Here is a 17,521-nt window from a genome sequence, read left to right as displayed (position 1 = left end):
AAGATGGTGGAGATTGGTTGGTACAAGGAAGAGAAGAGGAGAAATGGTAGCAGTAATTTCTCAGAAGGGGGGAGGAAGAGATTGACAACAGGAAGAGGACTAGAATGGAGGATAATGAACATAGAGGGGTTTCTCTGGGATGCTTATCCCTGAAACAAAGTAAGGAGGTGGATAAAAGAATTGAAGGAATGAAAGCTCAAGTGGAAGAAACCATGATGCAGTGGTAAAAGGAGATGGCTTTGGAGAGAGGAAAATGGCAAAAAGAAAGTGAAATCATGTTCAGTAAGATCAAAAGCTTGGAGGAAGACAAGATGAGAAACAATGCACTATGGGCTAAAAATGAAAACAGAATCAGAGAATTAGAAAAGATTCAGACAGGGTTGCAGGAGATTAGTAAAAAACAACTTGAAGAAATTCAGAAACTGGCACAAGAGGCTGCCAATAGAGAGGAGTATGAAATGGAGTTAGCTAATATGGACCTTGAAGATTATGAGAAAGAGACTCAACAGAAAAAGAAAGATACTGAGTCTGGGAAATATAATGAGCCCACTAATTATAATGCTAGCCAAGAATCTATTGGGACTTTGGGGGAGAAAATGGCTGAAATACATGGAAGTGAGATCCTGGATAAAGAAGGGGAGGAGAAAGCTGTTGAAATCAAGAGAAGCCTGAGAAACAAAGGAAGGGAAGACAAGAAAATTGAGGATATGGCTAAAAGCAGAGCTGAGGAGATAGACAATTATGGTAAGAATTCTGAACTGGCTTTTGCTGATGCCTCCTTATTACATATTAGTTCTCTAGTGGGGATTGATCTAGGGTGTTCAATAGAGATGATTGATAAAAATATTGATATTATTAATAAGATGGAAATAGCTAGAAGAGAGCTATACTTTCAGAATATTAAAAGAGAAAAAGTGGTAAATCAGGGGGGGAATGTGAAGAGAATGATAAATCTGAAAAGGATGTCCCAGTATATATTAATACTGGAGACATAACCCTTGAGGAATTGTGTTCAGATTATGAACATTCTGATGTGGATATTGAGGAACAACAGATGAAAAAACTAAGGGGAATGTTCTCTGGGGGAAAAAGTGGTAGGAAACGCTCACCAACACTTGACTGTGTGAAGCAATCACTTGGGATTGGAGTCCTTCAAAGAAGGAAAAAAATAAGAGGTTCTAATTGAGAATCTTCTCTGTATTTGCATTGGATATAGATTTTTGGTCTTTTTTGTGGTCAAATATAGAATAATGAGGGGAGTTTTCTGGAATGTAAGAGGTATAGGACAAGATCACAAGAAAAGATATGTTAGGGAAATGATTATGGATGAGAAGCTAGACTTTATTGGACTCTCTGAGACCATAAAGCAAGACTTCACAAAAAATGAGTTGCATAATTTGTGTGGAGGGAGGAATTTTCAATGGAGTTGGAATCCACCCAGAGGCATGTCAGGGGGGATCCTGGTGGGGGTTAACAAAGATGTGTTTAATGTAGAAAATATTGAAAAAGGACAATATTTCTTGAGAATGTTAATATTTGATAAAAATATCAAAATGCACTGGAATTTGGTTACTATATATGGGGATGCACAAAAGGAGGGAAAAGCAAGTTTCCTTGCTAAATTGGCAAGATTATATCATGATAATCCTCTGCCTTGCTTGGTTGGGGGAGACTTCAACATTATCAAAAGTGGAAAAGAGAAAAACCAAACCTATGCTTAATGAACAATGGTCCTTCATGTTCAATGCCATTATTGAACAAGCAGGGCTTAGGGAATTACCCCTGAATGGGAGGAAATACACTTGGGCTAATAATCAGGAGGATCCTACTTTTGAAAAACTAGATAGAGTGCTGATGTGCCCAGCTTGGGAGGAAAAATACCCACTCAACATACTGCAAGCCTTTGCTAGAGAGATTTCTGATCACACTCCTTTGTTCCTGGACACAGGGGAAACTCATGCTCATAAATATATTTTTAGATATGAAAATGCTTGGTTGCTGAGAGAAGGCTTTAGAGAGCTGGTATATAACACCTGGAATGAGAGATACTTAGGGGATGTTTTGGATGATGGCAATCAAGGTTGAGGAAATTGAGGCAAAAAGCTGAGATCATGGGAATAATAAAGGAGCTTGATGATTTAGATAAAAGAGCTGAGATCATGGGTTTAAGTGCGGTGGATAGAAGTGAACAGAAAGAGCTTAGAGCCCAACTAAAAAGAGTAATGATACAAGAGGAGATGAAATGGTTGCAAAGATATAAAGATTCGGAGATTAAGGATGGAGACATAAATACTAGATATTATCATGCTAAGGTAAATGGGAGAAGAAGAAAAAACAGAATTGTTTCCCTTGAACAGGAGGAAGGGATTATAGAAGGGGATGAGAAGTTGATGGAATATATCACCAAATTTTATAAGTAATTATTTGGACATCCTGAAGAATCTAGTATCTCATTGATAGAGATGGAGATGGATAAAATCAATGAACAAGAAAGATAGGAGCTCTTGACACCTTTCTCCTTAAATGAAATTCATCAAGTGGTATTTGGGATGAAAAGAAATAAAAGCCCTGGCCCTGATGGATTCCCTGGTGACTTTTACCAAGATTTTTGGGAAGTGGTCAAATGGGATCTAAAAAACCTAGTAGATGGTTTTGCAAAAGGGGAAATTAATATTGCTAGACTCAACTATGGCATAATTACTTTAATCCCAAAAACTAATGATGCTAAACAAATTCAGAAGTTTAGGCCCATTTGCCTGCTGAATGTTAGTTTTAAAATCATCACTAAGATTCTGATGAACATGCTGGCTAAGTGTGTGGCCCCTGTGATTTCTAAAACCCAAAGTGCCTTTATTAAAGGCAGATATATTATGGAAGGGGTTGTGATTTTGCATGAGGCTCTGAATTCCTTTCATAAGAATAAAGAAGATGCCCTAGTTTTTAAAGTAGATTTTGAGAAAGCATATGACAAAATTAAGTGGCACAAATGTTGAAAATGAAAGGGTTTCCTGACAAATGGTGTGACTGGGTGATGGAAACTATGAGAGGGGGACATGTTGGAATTAAAGTGAATGATGAAATTGGCCCATACTTTAAAACCTTTAAAGGATTGAGGCAAGGGGATGCCATGTCACCTTTGCTGTTTGACATTGCTGTTGATGCCCTAGCCTTCATAATAAGTAATGCCCTGAAGAATGACTTGGTTAAAGGGGTGTTGAACAGTGATAGAGGGAAGGGGATTAATATGTTACAATATGTTGATGATACCATATTCTTGATAAAGGATGAGATAGAAAGTGTGAAAAACCTTAAACTCATACTAGGAGCTTTTGAGCAAATGTCTGGGCTTAAGATAAACTTTCACAAAAGTGAATTACTGTTGTTTGGCAAAGCCAGAGAAAAACAAATGATATACTAAGAAATACTAACATGTAAGATGGGGGATTTGCCCATAAAATACCTGGGGATGCCTGTATCTAAGAACAAAATCAGGAATTCTCATTGGGGATGTGTAACTGACAAAATTGAAAAAAGATGTGGGTGTTGGCAGGGGAAGTTACTGGGCTCCATTGCAGGGAGAATAACCTTGGTGCAAGCCTGCCTGACTAATATACCTTTATTTATGATGTCCTTTTATGCTGTGCCTAAGGGGATTATAAAGAAATTTGATTTCTTCAGATCCAGGCTGGTATGGCAAGAAGATGAGAATGTCAAAAAATACCATCTAGTGAATTGGAAAGACTGTTGCCTCCCCAAAGAAATGGGGGGATTGGGGATACTAAATCTAGAAATAATGAATATTGCACTTCTGGCTAAATGGTTTTGGAAAATGGAAAATGAAAAGGGCCTGTGGCAGGATATTTTGGAAGACAAATATAGAAAAGGGGGGTGTTTGGCTTTAATTATGTAAAAAGCCAGGGGACTCACAATTCTGGGCTAGCCTACTAAAATCAAAGAAATCTTTTACAAATTTGTAAAGAAAAAGGTGGGGAATGGGAGAAATACTAGGTTTTGGGAAGATTCATGGGTTGATGATAAACCTTTGAGGGAGGCTTACCCTAGACTGTATGATATATCCTTTGACCATAACATTACTATGGAGGAGGCCATACAGAAAGGTTGGCATGGATTTAAATTTAGAAGAACCCTGCATGGAGAGACTGTGGAGCTTTGGAACAGTCAAAAAAAGATGTGAGGAAATTCAAATGCAGGGAGGGGAGGACAAAATCCTCTGGGCCCTCACTGCTGATCATAAATTCTCTATGGGATCCTTGTATAGGAAATTGATAGCTGTTGGGATGAAATTCCCACAGAAATACTTATGGAAGATTAAAGTACTTGCGAAACTGAAAGTGTTTTTATGGTTGATTAATAAAAAAGGCATCCTAACTAGAGATGTACTGCTTAAAAAAGGATGGAAGGGTGAGAAAAGATGTGTCTTGTGTGGGAAAGATGAATCAATTGATCATCTATTCTTCTCTTGCTCGGTTGCTTCGTTGTTATGGATTTTGGTCAGATGTGTGTGTGGTTTTAAAACTGTGCCATCTAGTGTGAAAGATTGTTTTGAAGACTGGATTAGGAAATTTAACAAAGATGATAAGAAACTGGTGCTGGTGGGGATTTCAGCCCTGCTTTGGTCAATTTGGAAAAGCAGAAATGCAACTATCTTTGAGAATAAAAGGATAAATGATCCTTTATATGTTGTCAAGCTAATGTGCAGGTGGTTAATTGACTGGTCTATTCTGCAGATAAAGGAGTCGTCAAGAAAAACGTTGGAGCTGGGAGCAAGGGTGCTAGAGCAGGCAGCAAATGAAGTGTTCACAGCCAAGCAGGGGTGAAGGATCAATGTTGCTAGATTGGAATGAAGAAAGTCTCTCCTGCGGTGGTGAACCTGATGTTTGGTGCTCCTGAAGAATAGATCCTTGGCTCCTTTTTTTGCTACTTTTGTTTCTGTGTTGATATGTGGTGTGGCTGACCCTTGTTGGTCGTTGGGGTTGCTATTTGATCCTGTTGAATCCGGTTGGATCTTTTCGTTTCCTTTTGAACTCTTATGTAGAACTCTGTGGTTTTCAGTAATGAAAATCGGAAGGGGCAAGCCCTTCTTTGATAAAAAAAATCTTTGTTGTCCTGTTATACTTTAATATACAATTAAAACAATTCAAAGAATCAGTACCATCAGGAAGAAGTTGACTTTTCTACCCTGGCCTGTAGTGCAGTGTTTGTCCACTTAATCCCCAAGGTAATTTTTTTGGGCCCACTTTACTCCTACGGATCTGTACGTGATCACTGTACCCCTCAAACTGGTATTTGCCAGTGCCATGCGTATCAGTACCCACGCAGAGGAAGAAGTGGATAATTCAGAGAGGTGCAAGAGAATGACAGAGGAACAAGATGACTCGTCAGGATTTTCTGTGATTAATAATGTTCAAATGTGATGCGACGTGACAAAACTAGGCGACTCGATGAGGTATTCATACTTAGATGGAGTAAATGGACTACAAGAATACTTTGGTGGGTCAAGTGAGCAAACCAAACAGTTGAAGATATTAAAAAGGACATTTTCACAGGGAATCCCTCTCCCTCGCGGCCGCGGCTCTCGCCCATCGCCGATGGCCACCTCGGCCACGCCACCGCCCGCCCACACGGCCACCCCAGGGGCACCGCTCGTGTGCAGCCGCCACCCAAGCCCAAAACCACCCTCAGGACCGCTGGACTTGAGCCCGTTCGCCTCGGAGGAGCGGCTCTGCCTGTCGGGTCGTTCGACCTCATCGGACCGGTCAACCAGCCCACGCCGCTCTTACTCCCATGCGGTGGCCTTCGGCGTGCCCGGATCCTCGCCGCCTGTCGCGCCGGAGAAGGACACCGCTCATGCGGCGGCCCATGCTGCTGCTTCCCCAGCCGCCATCAATACCGCTGCGCCCATTCATGGCCCGGAGCAGGTGAGTTACTCCGCACAACCATGGCAGCTGGTCACCAAGAAGAGAGGCCTGGTGGCTCCCGCCCACCCGCCGCCCCCCCGTGCCGCGTCCTATAAAGAAGACCTCCATGGCCGCTGCTTTCGTTGCCTTCTCACCAATCACAAGATCCACACTTGTCGCGAGGAAGTGTGTTGCTTGCACTGTGTCCGACCGGGGCACACTGCTAGGGACTGCCCCTTCAAGCACCTTCCGCCCAACCCACTTCCCCCGCTCCGCGCTCAAACACGCCGCCCGCGGCGGCAGCCTTGCACCACCTCCTCCACCTCCACCACCGCTGTCGCACCCCCTCAGCAACAGCCCGCGGCTAGCCAAAAACCACCGCCCCAGCAGCGCCTTGTTTTCCCGGCCAGTAACATCCACTCGCGCATCAACCACCATCCTGAGCCAGCTATGAGCTCCGCGGCACCTAGCCTTCCTGGTGACGCTGTTCGCAGGCCCATGTCCTCGTACTGCTTCCTTGAATTCACCCAGGAGATGGCACACGAGGAGCTGCAGCTGCGTGCCACGGCGCTGATCATGGCTGTGGCGTCCGAGGACATGTACCCCGAGAAAGTCAAGGCCGCCATCATGAAGGAGTACCCCGCGGTTCCGCCTGGGGCCGTGTCCGTCTCCCTCTACCACGATGTTTTTCTGCTACGCTTCTCTGACGCGCAGTGGAGAAACGTGGTGGCGGACGGCGGCGTCTTCCACGACGGGCAAGGCACCCCCTACCTGCCCAAGGAGTGGTCTCGCCGTTCCTTTTCGGAGCTCCCGACCATGCGCTACAAGGTGCGCCTCTTTCTTGAGAACTTGCCTGTGCAAGCATGGAACCTCGAGACGGTGAAGCGCATCCTCCCCATGCTCAAGATTCACGCCGTCGAGGTGGAGACCTATAACAAGACCGACGTATCCTACTACATCCTCTACGCCTGGGTGCTCTCGCCGGACCTGCTGTCGCGCTTCGTCCAGCTGGGGACCGATGAGCCGCGTCGCCATGCCGCATCGGAACCCATCGGCCATTTGCAGCTGCCGGCGGGCTTCATGCAGACCATCGAGGCGAACGCGCCGCTGCCCGAGTGCCCGCGCGTCCATGATGGGCTGGTGCTGGTGCACCTCGACTACTTGGAGGAGTACGCCTTAGGCGGCGGGGGTTCAGGCACTTCGGCGGATCGGGACGGCAGAGGCGTTTCGCTCCATGCTGCCCGCCCCCTCCCCTGGGCGAGGGGATCCGTCGCTGGTGCCCGCTCCGCTCCGGCGCCGCCGGGGAGGCCGTCCATCTTCTCCAGGCTCGGTGCCCGTACGGGAGTGAAGGGCCGCGGTAGTGTCTTCCTGGTGGACGAGGATGGCGCCGTCATCAACGGCAGGGCGCTGGACCCCACGTCTGACGAGGCACGTCTGCCCTACGGCGCGTTAGCCCTACCGGTGGTTGGCCGCGTGCAGCCAAGAGCCCACGATGCTGGCGAGGGTGGGCTGTCCCAGACGGTTGGGGCAAGCTCTCCTACGTCGATCGGAGCCATGCAGTCTGAAGCCCTCCACTTCCATGTTCCTGTCGAGCCGGCGCTGTAGTCGACGCAGCTGCCGCAGCCCACGCCTACCCAGGCTCAGGAAGTGGACCAAGCGCAAAAGACATCCCAGGAGCTGGTGATGGATGGTGGGGGCGCTTCCTTGGGGGTCGTGGACGATGAGCTCGTGACGCGGTCGCTCCTTCACTTGGGTCAACGCCCAGCGTCACCGACACTCCTGCAGGCTGGCCCCACGGTGGAGGAGGTGGCACCTGTGCCCATGGGACCGGCACTAGCTGACGTGGGCATGGGAAATGCCAACATGAAGCCTGCTGGTGGGCTCCCAATCAATGGGCCGGTGGGAGCCATTAGCAACATGCTTGCCAATCTCGATGAGCCAATCACGCCTGCACTGCTGCCCAGGCCGACAGCTGCACGCCCCAGAGCGCCTCGCCGGGGACGCCATTCGCCGGTGTCCAACCCACGCAGGAGCCGCCGCCTTGCTTCCTCCACCGCGGCCGCGCTGGGGGCAGTGGCTAGGGCGCAGAAGCTGATCATGCAGAAGCTTGGAATCGAGACGGACAATGATGATGCGATGACCAGATACACCAGCACCTTCGATGAGCCGCTTTCCGAGCATCAGATCAATGCCCTCACTGCGCTGGCCGAGGCGAAGGGAGGAAAGAAGCGCGTCAGCAAGAGGGGTCAGGGAAGCGGGGCTGCAGCACAGGAGGCGGCCTAACTGTGTGTTGTTGTAGTCTGACGATTAGTGTGCTTTATGGATAGTTGTCCCATCTTGTTCTGGAATATCCGGGGCCTTAACACCCCGGCGCGGAGAGGAGTGGCTAGGAGATTAGTCAGCTAGTTCAATGTATCAGTTGTATGCTTTCAAGAGTCAAAGTTGAGTGTTGTGGACCAGGATCTGATCAAGCAATGTTGTGGAGCAGCGTTTGATTCCTTTGTCTTCCAACCGGCCGCGGGAACCAGGGGAGGCATTATCTTTGCTTGGAAAGGAGCAGAGATTCAGATAACCTATAGTCACTGCACCGCTAGTTGGATTGAGTTGCGCTGCTTACACTGCCGGTCTGGTTAATGTTTGAGGATGTTTGGTGTATATGGCCCCCAAAGAGATGATGAGAAGATTGCCCTTCTGGCTGACCTCAAAGCTGCCATGGCCGGCACTGCCATGCCCACTATTTGTGCTGGAGATTTTAACATGATCAGTGCAGCATCTGATAAGTCTAATAACAGAATTAATCGCCGCATGCTTAACGCCTTTTGCCGTTTCATCAGTGACATGGCACTCAAAGATATGTACCTACACGGAAGGACCTACACTTGGTCCAACAAGCAACAAGCTGCCACATTGGTCAAGCTCGACCGGATCCTGTACAATGAGGCATGGCATGACTCTTTTCCGGCCTGCCTACTGCAAGGCATCACCACAACGATGAGCGACCACTGCCCTCTGTTATTGAGTTGTGATGTAGAGTTCAAGCCCTGCAGAAGATTCCGTTTTGAAAATCACTGGTGCAAAATGGAGGGGTTTGAGGAGGTTGTGGGGGCTGCCTGGGCCTCTCCAGTGAACTCACGCGACCCCTTTCTTATCCTGCAACAACGGCTGCAGAACACTGGCAAAGCGCTAAAAAGATGGCACTCTCAGCATTGCTCTCACCTGCCGAAGACACTTGATATTGTCAATGAATTAATATTCAGACTTGATGCCGCAAGGGATGTCAGACAGTTAACGCCACAGGAACACCGTTTCCGAAACTTCCTGAAGGTCCGGTGCCTTGGGATTGCAGCGTTGGAAAGAGCAATGTGGCGGCAACGATCTAGGGTGACTTGAATTAGGCTTGGTGACGCTGGTACAAAGTTCTTCCACATCAAGGCGTCGTCTAGAAGAAGAAAGAATTATATTCAGGTGATTGAACACAATGACTGCATGATCACAGGGCAGGAGGACAAACTGAAGATCGCATGGGATTTCTTCAACACCCTGATTGGAACTCCTAAAGAGCGGGTCGCAGCCATCAATCTTCAAGCACTCGGGTACACACCTATGCTGCAGCACCTGGCCGACCTTGACGCCCTTATTACCGAAGAGGAGGTGTTTGCAACCATTGATGATATGGCCATGGAAAAGGCACCTGGACCTGATGAATACACCATGTTGTTCTTCAGAGCATGTTGGTCTATCATCAAAGGGGATGTGATGGCTGCCATCAACAGGCTGCAGAACCTCAACTTCAACAATTTCCAACATCTAAACTCAGCTTGCATGATCCTACTGCCAAAAATTGAAGGTGCCAAGAAGATGGCTGACTTCAGGCCAATTAGTTTGGTACACGCCATTGCAAAAAAATTTCACCAAATTGCTTGCACGACGGCTGCAAGCCAAGATGGATAAGTTGGTCGCCCCATGCCAAAGTGCCTTCATCAAGCAGAGATCAATCCTCGACAATTTTGTGTTTGTTCGTGGTCAAATAAAGTGCCTGAAAATGTCTAAAACACCATCAGTACTAGTCAAAAGTGGATATTGCAAAGGCCTTTGACAGTATTTCTTGGGAATTCTTGCTGCAACTTCTACAACAACGAGGGTTCAGTAGCCGGTGGACTGGTTGGATTGCAGGGCTGCTGAGGACATCCTCTACCAGAGTATTGATCAATGGAGAGCTAACCGAGGTCATACATAATGCGAAAGGGTTGCGCCAAGGAGACCCATTATCGCCACTCCTGTTTGTCATTGCTATGGACACCTTGGCATCAATGGTGAACTATGCAACACAGACCGGCGTCCTTAGCCCACTTGGCAAGGGCTGCTCCACCCTAAGGGCTTCACTGTATGCTGACGACGTCATCTTCTTCCTGAACACCCGAGAAACTGAATTCTGGGCCATCATGGAACTTCTCCGACTGTTCGGTGAGGCAACGAGATTGCATGCCAACTGGAGCAAGAGTGCGGCCATCCCAATAGAAGGTGCAGATACCCACACCATCACAAACCTGGTGCAGGACTCCGGCTGTCCGGTGGCCGCTTTCCCCATAACTTATCTCGGGATGCCGCTATCAGACTCCAGGCTGCATCGTGTTGATCAGCAACCAGCCATTGATAAGCTGGCCAAACGCATGGGAGGGTGGAAGGCCAGGCATATAGCGTTGCCCGGACGTGTCGAGCTCGTGCGTGCCACCCTATCGGCCATGATCATCTTTCAGCTTATGGTGCTGGATCCCCCAATGTGGCTGCTTAAAAAGGTAAACAAGCTGCTCCGTGGCTTCCTTTGGGCTCAGGACGAGGAGGCCACGGCTAGTAAATGCTTGGTGAACTGGTCTGATGTCTCCCGCCCGCGTGAGTTCGGTGGTCTTGGCATCCCGGACATTCAGAAGCAAGGGAGAGCTCTGCGCTGCCGTTGGCAATGGTATTACTGGATGGACCCTACTAGGCCATGGCATACTCTGCCCTTGCCCGCGGACCCTTCTGCCGACGGGCTTGTTGGAGTTGTGTCGAATATTGTGTACAAGGTAGGTTACAGTTGGACTTGTAGTTGTATTGTGTTTACATAGGATATGGAGTCGTGTCCTAATATGACACTTGTATCCTAGGCATCTCTTATATAGTGAGGGTAGACACACGATGTAACCTATGCCAACATAATAGCACCGGAACGCAGGGGAAGCCGGCGGCTTGTGCCGGTGTCCAGGGCGACCGGGTGCGGTATTGTAGCGGTGTCATGGGGAGGAGCGCCCATAGTCAAGCCCCGGGGATGTAGCCATATCGGTGAACCTCGTTAACAAATCTCGGTGTCGTGTTCGTGTGATTGCTTGATCCTCGGATGATCAACGGAGTGCCTCGGATTTATTCTAACAAGTGGTATCATGAGCAAAGTTTGATTTGAGGCCGTGTTGATTTGGAGGATGGATTGTCGTTGTTCGCGGTAAGAGATGACGTGCGGAAGTGTCAGTTTCGTGGAGGTCATCGGGTGCGCTATACACGAGATCCAAGAAGGCAATCGGAAGCGGTGGCGGCAGGTTCAGGAGATCTCGCCGAGATCGGATGCGGCAGCGGTGCAACGTGCGATCGGAAGAAGTTCTTCAGGCGTGGCGAGCGAGTAGCGGCCTGTGGCTGGAGGTCGATTGCTAGCAGGCCCAAGTGTAGGATTTAAGGCCCAGGCTGGTTAGTGGCGGCCAGCTCGGGCGGCCAAATCGGAAGCGCTGTGTGGGCTGGCCTTGGCGTGATTTGGCTGGTGAAGAGAAGATGCTCGTTCGTGGTTAAGTCTGCCGCCTGGCCAGACGCGCGATGCAGCCGGAAGGCAAGGTGCGCAGAGTCGCAGAAGCTGGACGTGAGATTTGTTTTGGACAAAAAGAGGACCGAGTCCTCACATGACACGGAGAGGCAGGAGCAAATCAAATTGGTGAAGAAATATTACGTGGTAATACATCAGGAGAGTATGGGCATAGGCAAAGCAACAACCAGCATCGGGAGCTAAGGATGTTTTTTCACACAGTCAGCTATACGAAGAATCATGTGCCAACGTGTACTAGATTTAAGGTGGAGAAGTACGACGAGACTGTAAATCTTGGGTTATGGCAGACAAAGGTGAAAGATTTGTTGGCGCAGTAGGGATGCTTGAAGGTGCTGCAGGAAGTCATGTCAGCTAAGATGAAATTATCATGTGATGGATGGAAAATTCATGGAAGATTTGGGAGCCTTGAGCGTGTCGTGCAGCCGGACAAGTTCGGCTGGGTCAGACTGGACAATCTGACGGATCGACGTGAGTCGGTTGGTACAGAAGACGGTGGTGGAATCGGCGACTATGACATAGGAGCGTGAGGCTGATGGTGACTGACTTCTGGGCGTGGAAACACGTGGCGCAGGACGAGGGCTTGTGCGGCTTCGACAAGACTATGGCGCGGGGTTGATTCAAGATGGTGCACATGTGAGCTTCAAGTCGACGGGGCGCGAGGGTGGACTGATCATCTACCATGGAGTCATGTTGAAGGTGGAGCTGAGTTGAGGGGCTACGGTGTAAGGATCCAGGGAATCGAAGCCTATTCAGCAAGGGGGAAAAGCGAGTGACGCGTAGTTCGGACTGGAGCCCAATGGTCTGATGGAAACGTGAAACTCATCATCGGTCGGTGATGATCGGTGGTACTCTGCAGTGGAAGTTGAGTGGTGTGGGTTCACGACCCTTGAGACTTGACCGGGACAGCGGAGGCTCGACGCGGTAATAGCGGCGAGGCGTGCAGTACGCACGGGGCATGGAGACGGGCCAGGGCTCTGGTGGTCATACATGTGGTGAGACAACTGCGAATTTGACTCGGGATGACTACAAGCAATGGTGAAATTCCTTCAAGTTTCAGACAGATGGTCAAGAAAGGAGCGGTGACGTTGAGTTCAGGTTATTTTTATGTGTGACACCCAATATGTGAGTTGTTCATTTTCACGCAGGTCAGTGATCAGTGTGTGATGGCGTTGAACGGAGCTCTGGAAGCTGGGAGCATACACTAGAGTAAAGAGGAACTTAATTTTGCTCGAGTATTGACTATGGTCAAGAAAAGAAGGGACTACAAGTTGCAGGTGGAGTCATGGAGTTTTGAAGTAGCAACGATACTCATGGGATAAGCTCAAGTCCAATGTACATGAAAGTTTGACGCATTGACGAATTCAAGGTGGTGGAGAATATTCGTCAAGGTGGAGTTTGTTAGAGTTGTGTCGAATATTGTGTACAAGGTAGGTTACAGTTGGACTTGTAGTTGTATTGTGTTTACATAGGATATGGAGTCGTGTCCTAATAGGACATTTGTATCCTAGGCCTCTCTTATATAGCGAGGGTAGACACACGATGTAACCTATGCCAACATAATAGCACCGGAACGCAGGGGAAGCCGGCGGCTTGTGCCGGTGTCCAGGGCGACCAGGTGCGGTATTGTAGCGGTGTCATGGGGAGGAGCGCCCATAGTCAAGCCCCGGGGATGTAGCCATATCGGTGAACCTCGTTAACAAATCTCGGTGTCGTGTTCATGTGATTGCTTGATCCTCGGATGATCAACGGAGTGCCTCGGATTTATTCTAACAGGGCTCTTTCGCGCATCAACGACCATCATTGTCGGGGACGGCAGACTTACATCGTTCTGGGACTCCCACTGGGCGAATGGGCTACGCCCCGTGGATCGATGGCCGGAGCTGCTGCGCCACTGCACCAAGCGCCGCCTCTCTCTTCGGGAGGCTGTCACTGGCAATCGGTGGATGCGACTTCTGAAGCCGAATCCTTCCTCTTTGGTGCTCAGACAGTTGTGCAGCCTGACGGAGTTGGCCAGCGGAATCAACTTCAACGACAGTGTGGCAGACCATGTCATCTGGCGTTGGACGGCGGATGGTACTTACACTGCCAAATCGGCATATCGATGCCAATTTGAAGGAGCTCTGCGATCGGACGACAAGACGCTAATATGGTCTTCTAAGGCTGCGCCACGAGCGAAGACGTTCCTTTGGCTCGCCGCCCATGGACGGTGCCTCACAGCAGATAACCTGGCTGTTCGAGGCATTGCACACAACCCAGTTTGCCTGCTCTGCTTAGCTGCACCGGATGCTGGTATAGTGCACCTACACCAAGCGGCTGTTGATGGGTATCACTGACAATCTTGGAGGCTCCTTCCTGCAGCTCAGGCAAATGGTGGCTGCACCACTGCTAAGCCAAACCCTGAAAGACAATTGGAGCGCATAGCTGAGCTTGCTACAGGGTGAGGAAAAGAAGACCTGGAAATCGGCTATCTGCTTGGTTTCCTGGATGCTTTGGAAAGAACGCAACAACCGCGTCTTCAACGCCGCCGAGTGCACTGTTCCACAGCTCATGGGACGCATCAAGGATGAGGCGAGAAGCTGGTCGGCGGCTGGTATAAACCTGTTAGACAGACTCTTTGAGCCACCTTGAGTGCTGCAGATCATCTTCTTGTTGTTGTTGTATACTGGTCGTGCCGGCTGGAAACCAGCTCCAAAACACGCTGATCTCCCTAACTGTAGCTCTACTGCAATTTGTATTTCTCCTTCTGATTAATCAATGAAATATGGCCCTAGGGCCATCTTTTCGTCAAAAAAAAGGGACATTTTCCACATAAGTATTATCCAATACTTTCTAGATGCTATCCACATCATGAGTTTGTATGCTACTAGTATCATCAATGACTGTATTATCATTTAGAATATCTTGTAACATATAAGCATTAACAACAACGTAATTATGATGTAAAATATCGTCTCGTAATACATTACTGTACAGCATAAAACGTCAATGATTTATAAAGTTTCTTGGATCAGTCATTGTCCAGAAACAAGATAGTACAAGGCAACGCTAAGTGCTGAATAGGTACAAGAACATTTTGAGGTGATATAATCGCACAAGGCATATATCATTGTGCAGAAAAGAAAAAACTCAGATAGCAGATACGGAACAAGAAGGCATAGATCTACTCAGTTCTAGACAAGGCACTACAAGATTGTTTAGCAGGAGATTAACCAGTGAAATTCCCTAGAACTTGAGGAGATTAGCAACAAGAATGTAGATCTGGCGTGCACAGTGTAAAGATGGAGTTGGGGTGGGAAATGTTGAGTGAAGGGAGACTCACTGTGCGACGTCCAAAACACTGTCTGCCGGACCTGCATCGCCAAATAGAAGATATATGCATCCCAATGATATCCCTCCTGCGCCTTTTACTAGTCTCCTGTTACAGTACATATTCATTAGCACTCTCCAGAAGAGCATTATGATGGTCCTATATAGATACCAGATACAAGAATCGTATAAAGCAAACCTAATATATTCACTTTATTCTCGGTCTGTGTTTCCAATAACACACAGCAGCACAGCTGATGCATGCATCCAACGAAGAGTTTGGATGCTAATGTACTTTCAGCACAAAATTACAGTGGCACATTTAAGAATACAATTATTGGAGTATAATATAAAAATAGCACATTGTCAGTTGACCATCACATAGCATGAGGCGAAACAATCAAACTGCCAAAAGTGAACTTAAAAAATAGTTTTTTTAATGTTTTTAAAACAGTTTTTTTAATGTTAAAATTTATCAGGCAGATTTACACAGTAAACAAAATACTATCCATTGACTATATGTGGCAAGGCATGGCCACAACACAAATAACATTCAAAGCATAGTATACTTGGAAATGACGTACTTACATTTGACAAGGAAGAGGCGCACTTGCGCTTCAGACTCGTGATCTCAGGTTGGCGATTTCTGAGTTCTTGGATTTCTTCATCTTTCTCCTTCACCAAGGAGCGCGTCTCCTTTAGCTTATCCTCTAGAATCAATAACTTGTTTCCATAATCAACAATTTCTGCCTCCATTGTGCGATTTTCCTTTACTAGCTTTTGCACTGCTTCAGTAGCTTGTGCTGCCGCCACTAACTCGTTCTTAAGAAGCATGGCGTGGTCCAACAGCTCCTGCTCCTTTATCCGGAACTGGCTCCAAACAAAATCCTTTACAGCACGTAATCCAATGTTTTCCGCATGGAGCTTTTCAATACTTTCATCTTTCTCCTTCAGCAAGGAATCCATTTCATGTAGCTTCTGTTGAGCCATGAGAGCTTCTGCATGGAGTCTGCCAATCTCATTGTCCTTGTTTTGGGTTGCGACGCGCAGCTCCTGTACGTTCCGCTGAAGCTTCTGCACTTCTTCAGTAGCTTGTGCTGCCTCTAGTTTCTTGTTCTCAAAGAGCGTGCTGTTCTTTTCCATTGTCTTCAACTGGTTCAAAAGGACAACTTTTACTGAATAAATATCCTTATCCTTGTTTGACATCAGGGTCTCAAAAGTTCCCTTCAGTTTTCTAAGGTTTGCTCTCAACGCTTTTACACTGTGCTCATGATCCCCGGTGTCTTCACCAAGCTCTAGATGATCTTGAACTTCCTTCGGCTTCGATTAACATTAAGAGAACCAAATAGAGATGCAAAAATGGAGTTAGGAAAGTCAATGATATACCCAAGCTGGACTGCAAGCTTTTGAGAATGCGTCTGATATCTCGGTAACTACATCACCTTAGATTCAGTGCTTGGTAGGGCAAGAAGACCTCTACAAGCTCTGACATCCTCCAGATCACCCTCTTGGAGTTCTACATTGAATACGCAAGGCAGCGATATCAGTACCAAAAAATAATTTCCTTTCTGAAAGTGCAAGGTAGAGAACTCTACCATATAGAATTGCAAATCCAAATGTGACGTGAAGGTAAAATCTGGACAGAGTAACATATTCACGATAGCCAGAATAGCAAGAGCTCTCTGATGCTTAGCCTATATGCAGCGACGGATCTTCGCCGCTGTCATTTTCTATGCGATGCTCTCCGAAGCATGACAGTATGGCTAACTGACTCGATTGCAGCGCGTGTCTCACTTATCAATCCAGCAGAGCCACAAGAACACAACCCTAAATTTGTTATTACGGGAACCAAAATTAACCCTCAATATGGAGGACGTACGAGGCAATGGGCAGTGTGTGTCTTATTACCGGCGAGCGTGTCCTTGCCCCCCAGAAGTATCGCCCTGCAGGCCTCCTCCCTCTCACCCCTCGTCGCATGTAGATGCGGGCGGTCGGCGACCAGCGCCGCCACCTGCGCCTCCACCTGATCGTAGAAGCGCAGCCACTCCGCCCTCCCGTCCTCCCCGCAGAGGCCCAATGCCGGCAAGGCCAGCGCCGCGCCGGCCCCGCTCATGGATTCGAGTCGGAGAGAATACGAGACGAGACGACGGAGATTATTTCACTTTTTCATCCTTGCTCTGACCGTGGAGATGGTTTTTCTTTTACTACTCCCTCCGTTCCTTTATATTTGGTGTGTTTATTTTTTTTATAAAATTTCATAATGTAAAGTGCATTTTTTCTAATTCCTCATAATGCCCTTGTTAGCCCTTAAAAAAAGAAAAAATATCTCTCTCCTGATTGTCTGTATCTTTTCTTGTAGCAAAAGAAGAAAGTATCTCTATGTCGATTGCATGCATCTCTTACTTTTCTGGACTAAATGATTTACTTGCCGTAAACCAACAAATTTGCCAAG

The 17,521-nt window shown here is 47.7% G+C and overlaps 1 protein-coding gene across 1 annotated transcript; it reads right to left on the bottom strand.

Annotated features, from left to right (window-relative positions):
• Positions 1-14,787: 14,787 nt before the first annotated feature.
• On the bottom strand, positions 14,788-17,239 carry LOC123113273 (kinesin-like protein KIF15). Its single transcript, XM_044534472.1, has 4 exons — positions 16,978-17,239; positions 16,512-16,585; positions 15,658-16,389; positions 14,788-15,178 (listed from the first exon to the last, which is right to left on the bottom strand). Exons 1-4 carry the CDS (start codon positions 17,180-17,182, stop codon positions 15,002-15,004), a joined length of 1,188 nt encoding a protein of 395 aa, XP_044390407.1. The 5' UTR covers positions 17,183-17,239; the 3' UTR covers positions 14,788-15,001.
• Between the last annotated feature and the right edge of the window lie 282 nt (positions 17,240-17,521).

This window comes from Triticum aestivum, chromosome 5B, assembly GCF_018294505.1.
Source record: "Triticum aestivum cultivar Chinese Spring chromosome 5B, IWGSC CS RefSeq v2.1, whole genome shotgun sequence".
NCBI lineage: Eukaryota > Viridiplantae > Streptophyta > Magnoliopsida > Poales > Poaceae > Triticum > Triticum aestivum.
This window is presented reverse-complemented; position numbering and strand designations above follow the sequence as displayed.

Coding starts and splice junctions, on each gene's coding strand:
- LOC123113273 (XM_044534472.1), bottom strand. CDS start 17,182: ATGAGCGGGGCCGGCGCGGCGCTGGCCTTGCCGGCATTGGGCCTCTGC. Junction 16,390..16,511: donor TACCAAGCACTGAATCTAAG/GTGATGTAGTTA, acceptor TGTTAATCGAAG/CCGAAGGAAGTTCAAGATCA. Junction 15,179..15,657: donor GCGCCTCTTCCTTGTCAAAT/GTAAGTACGTCA, acceptor GTACTGTAACAG/GAGACTAGTAAAAGGCGCAG.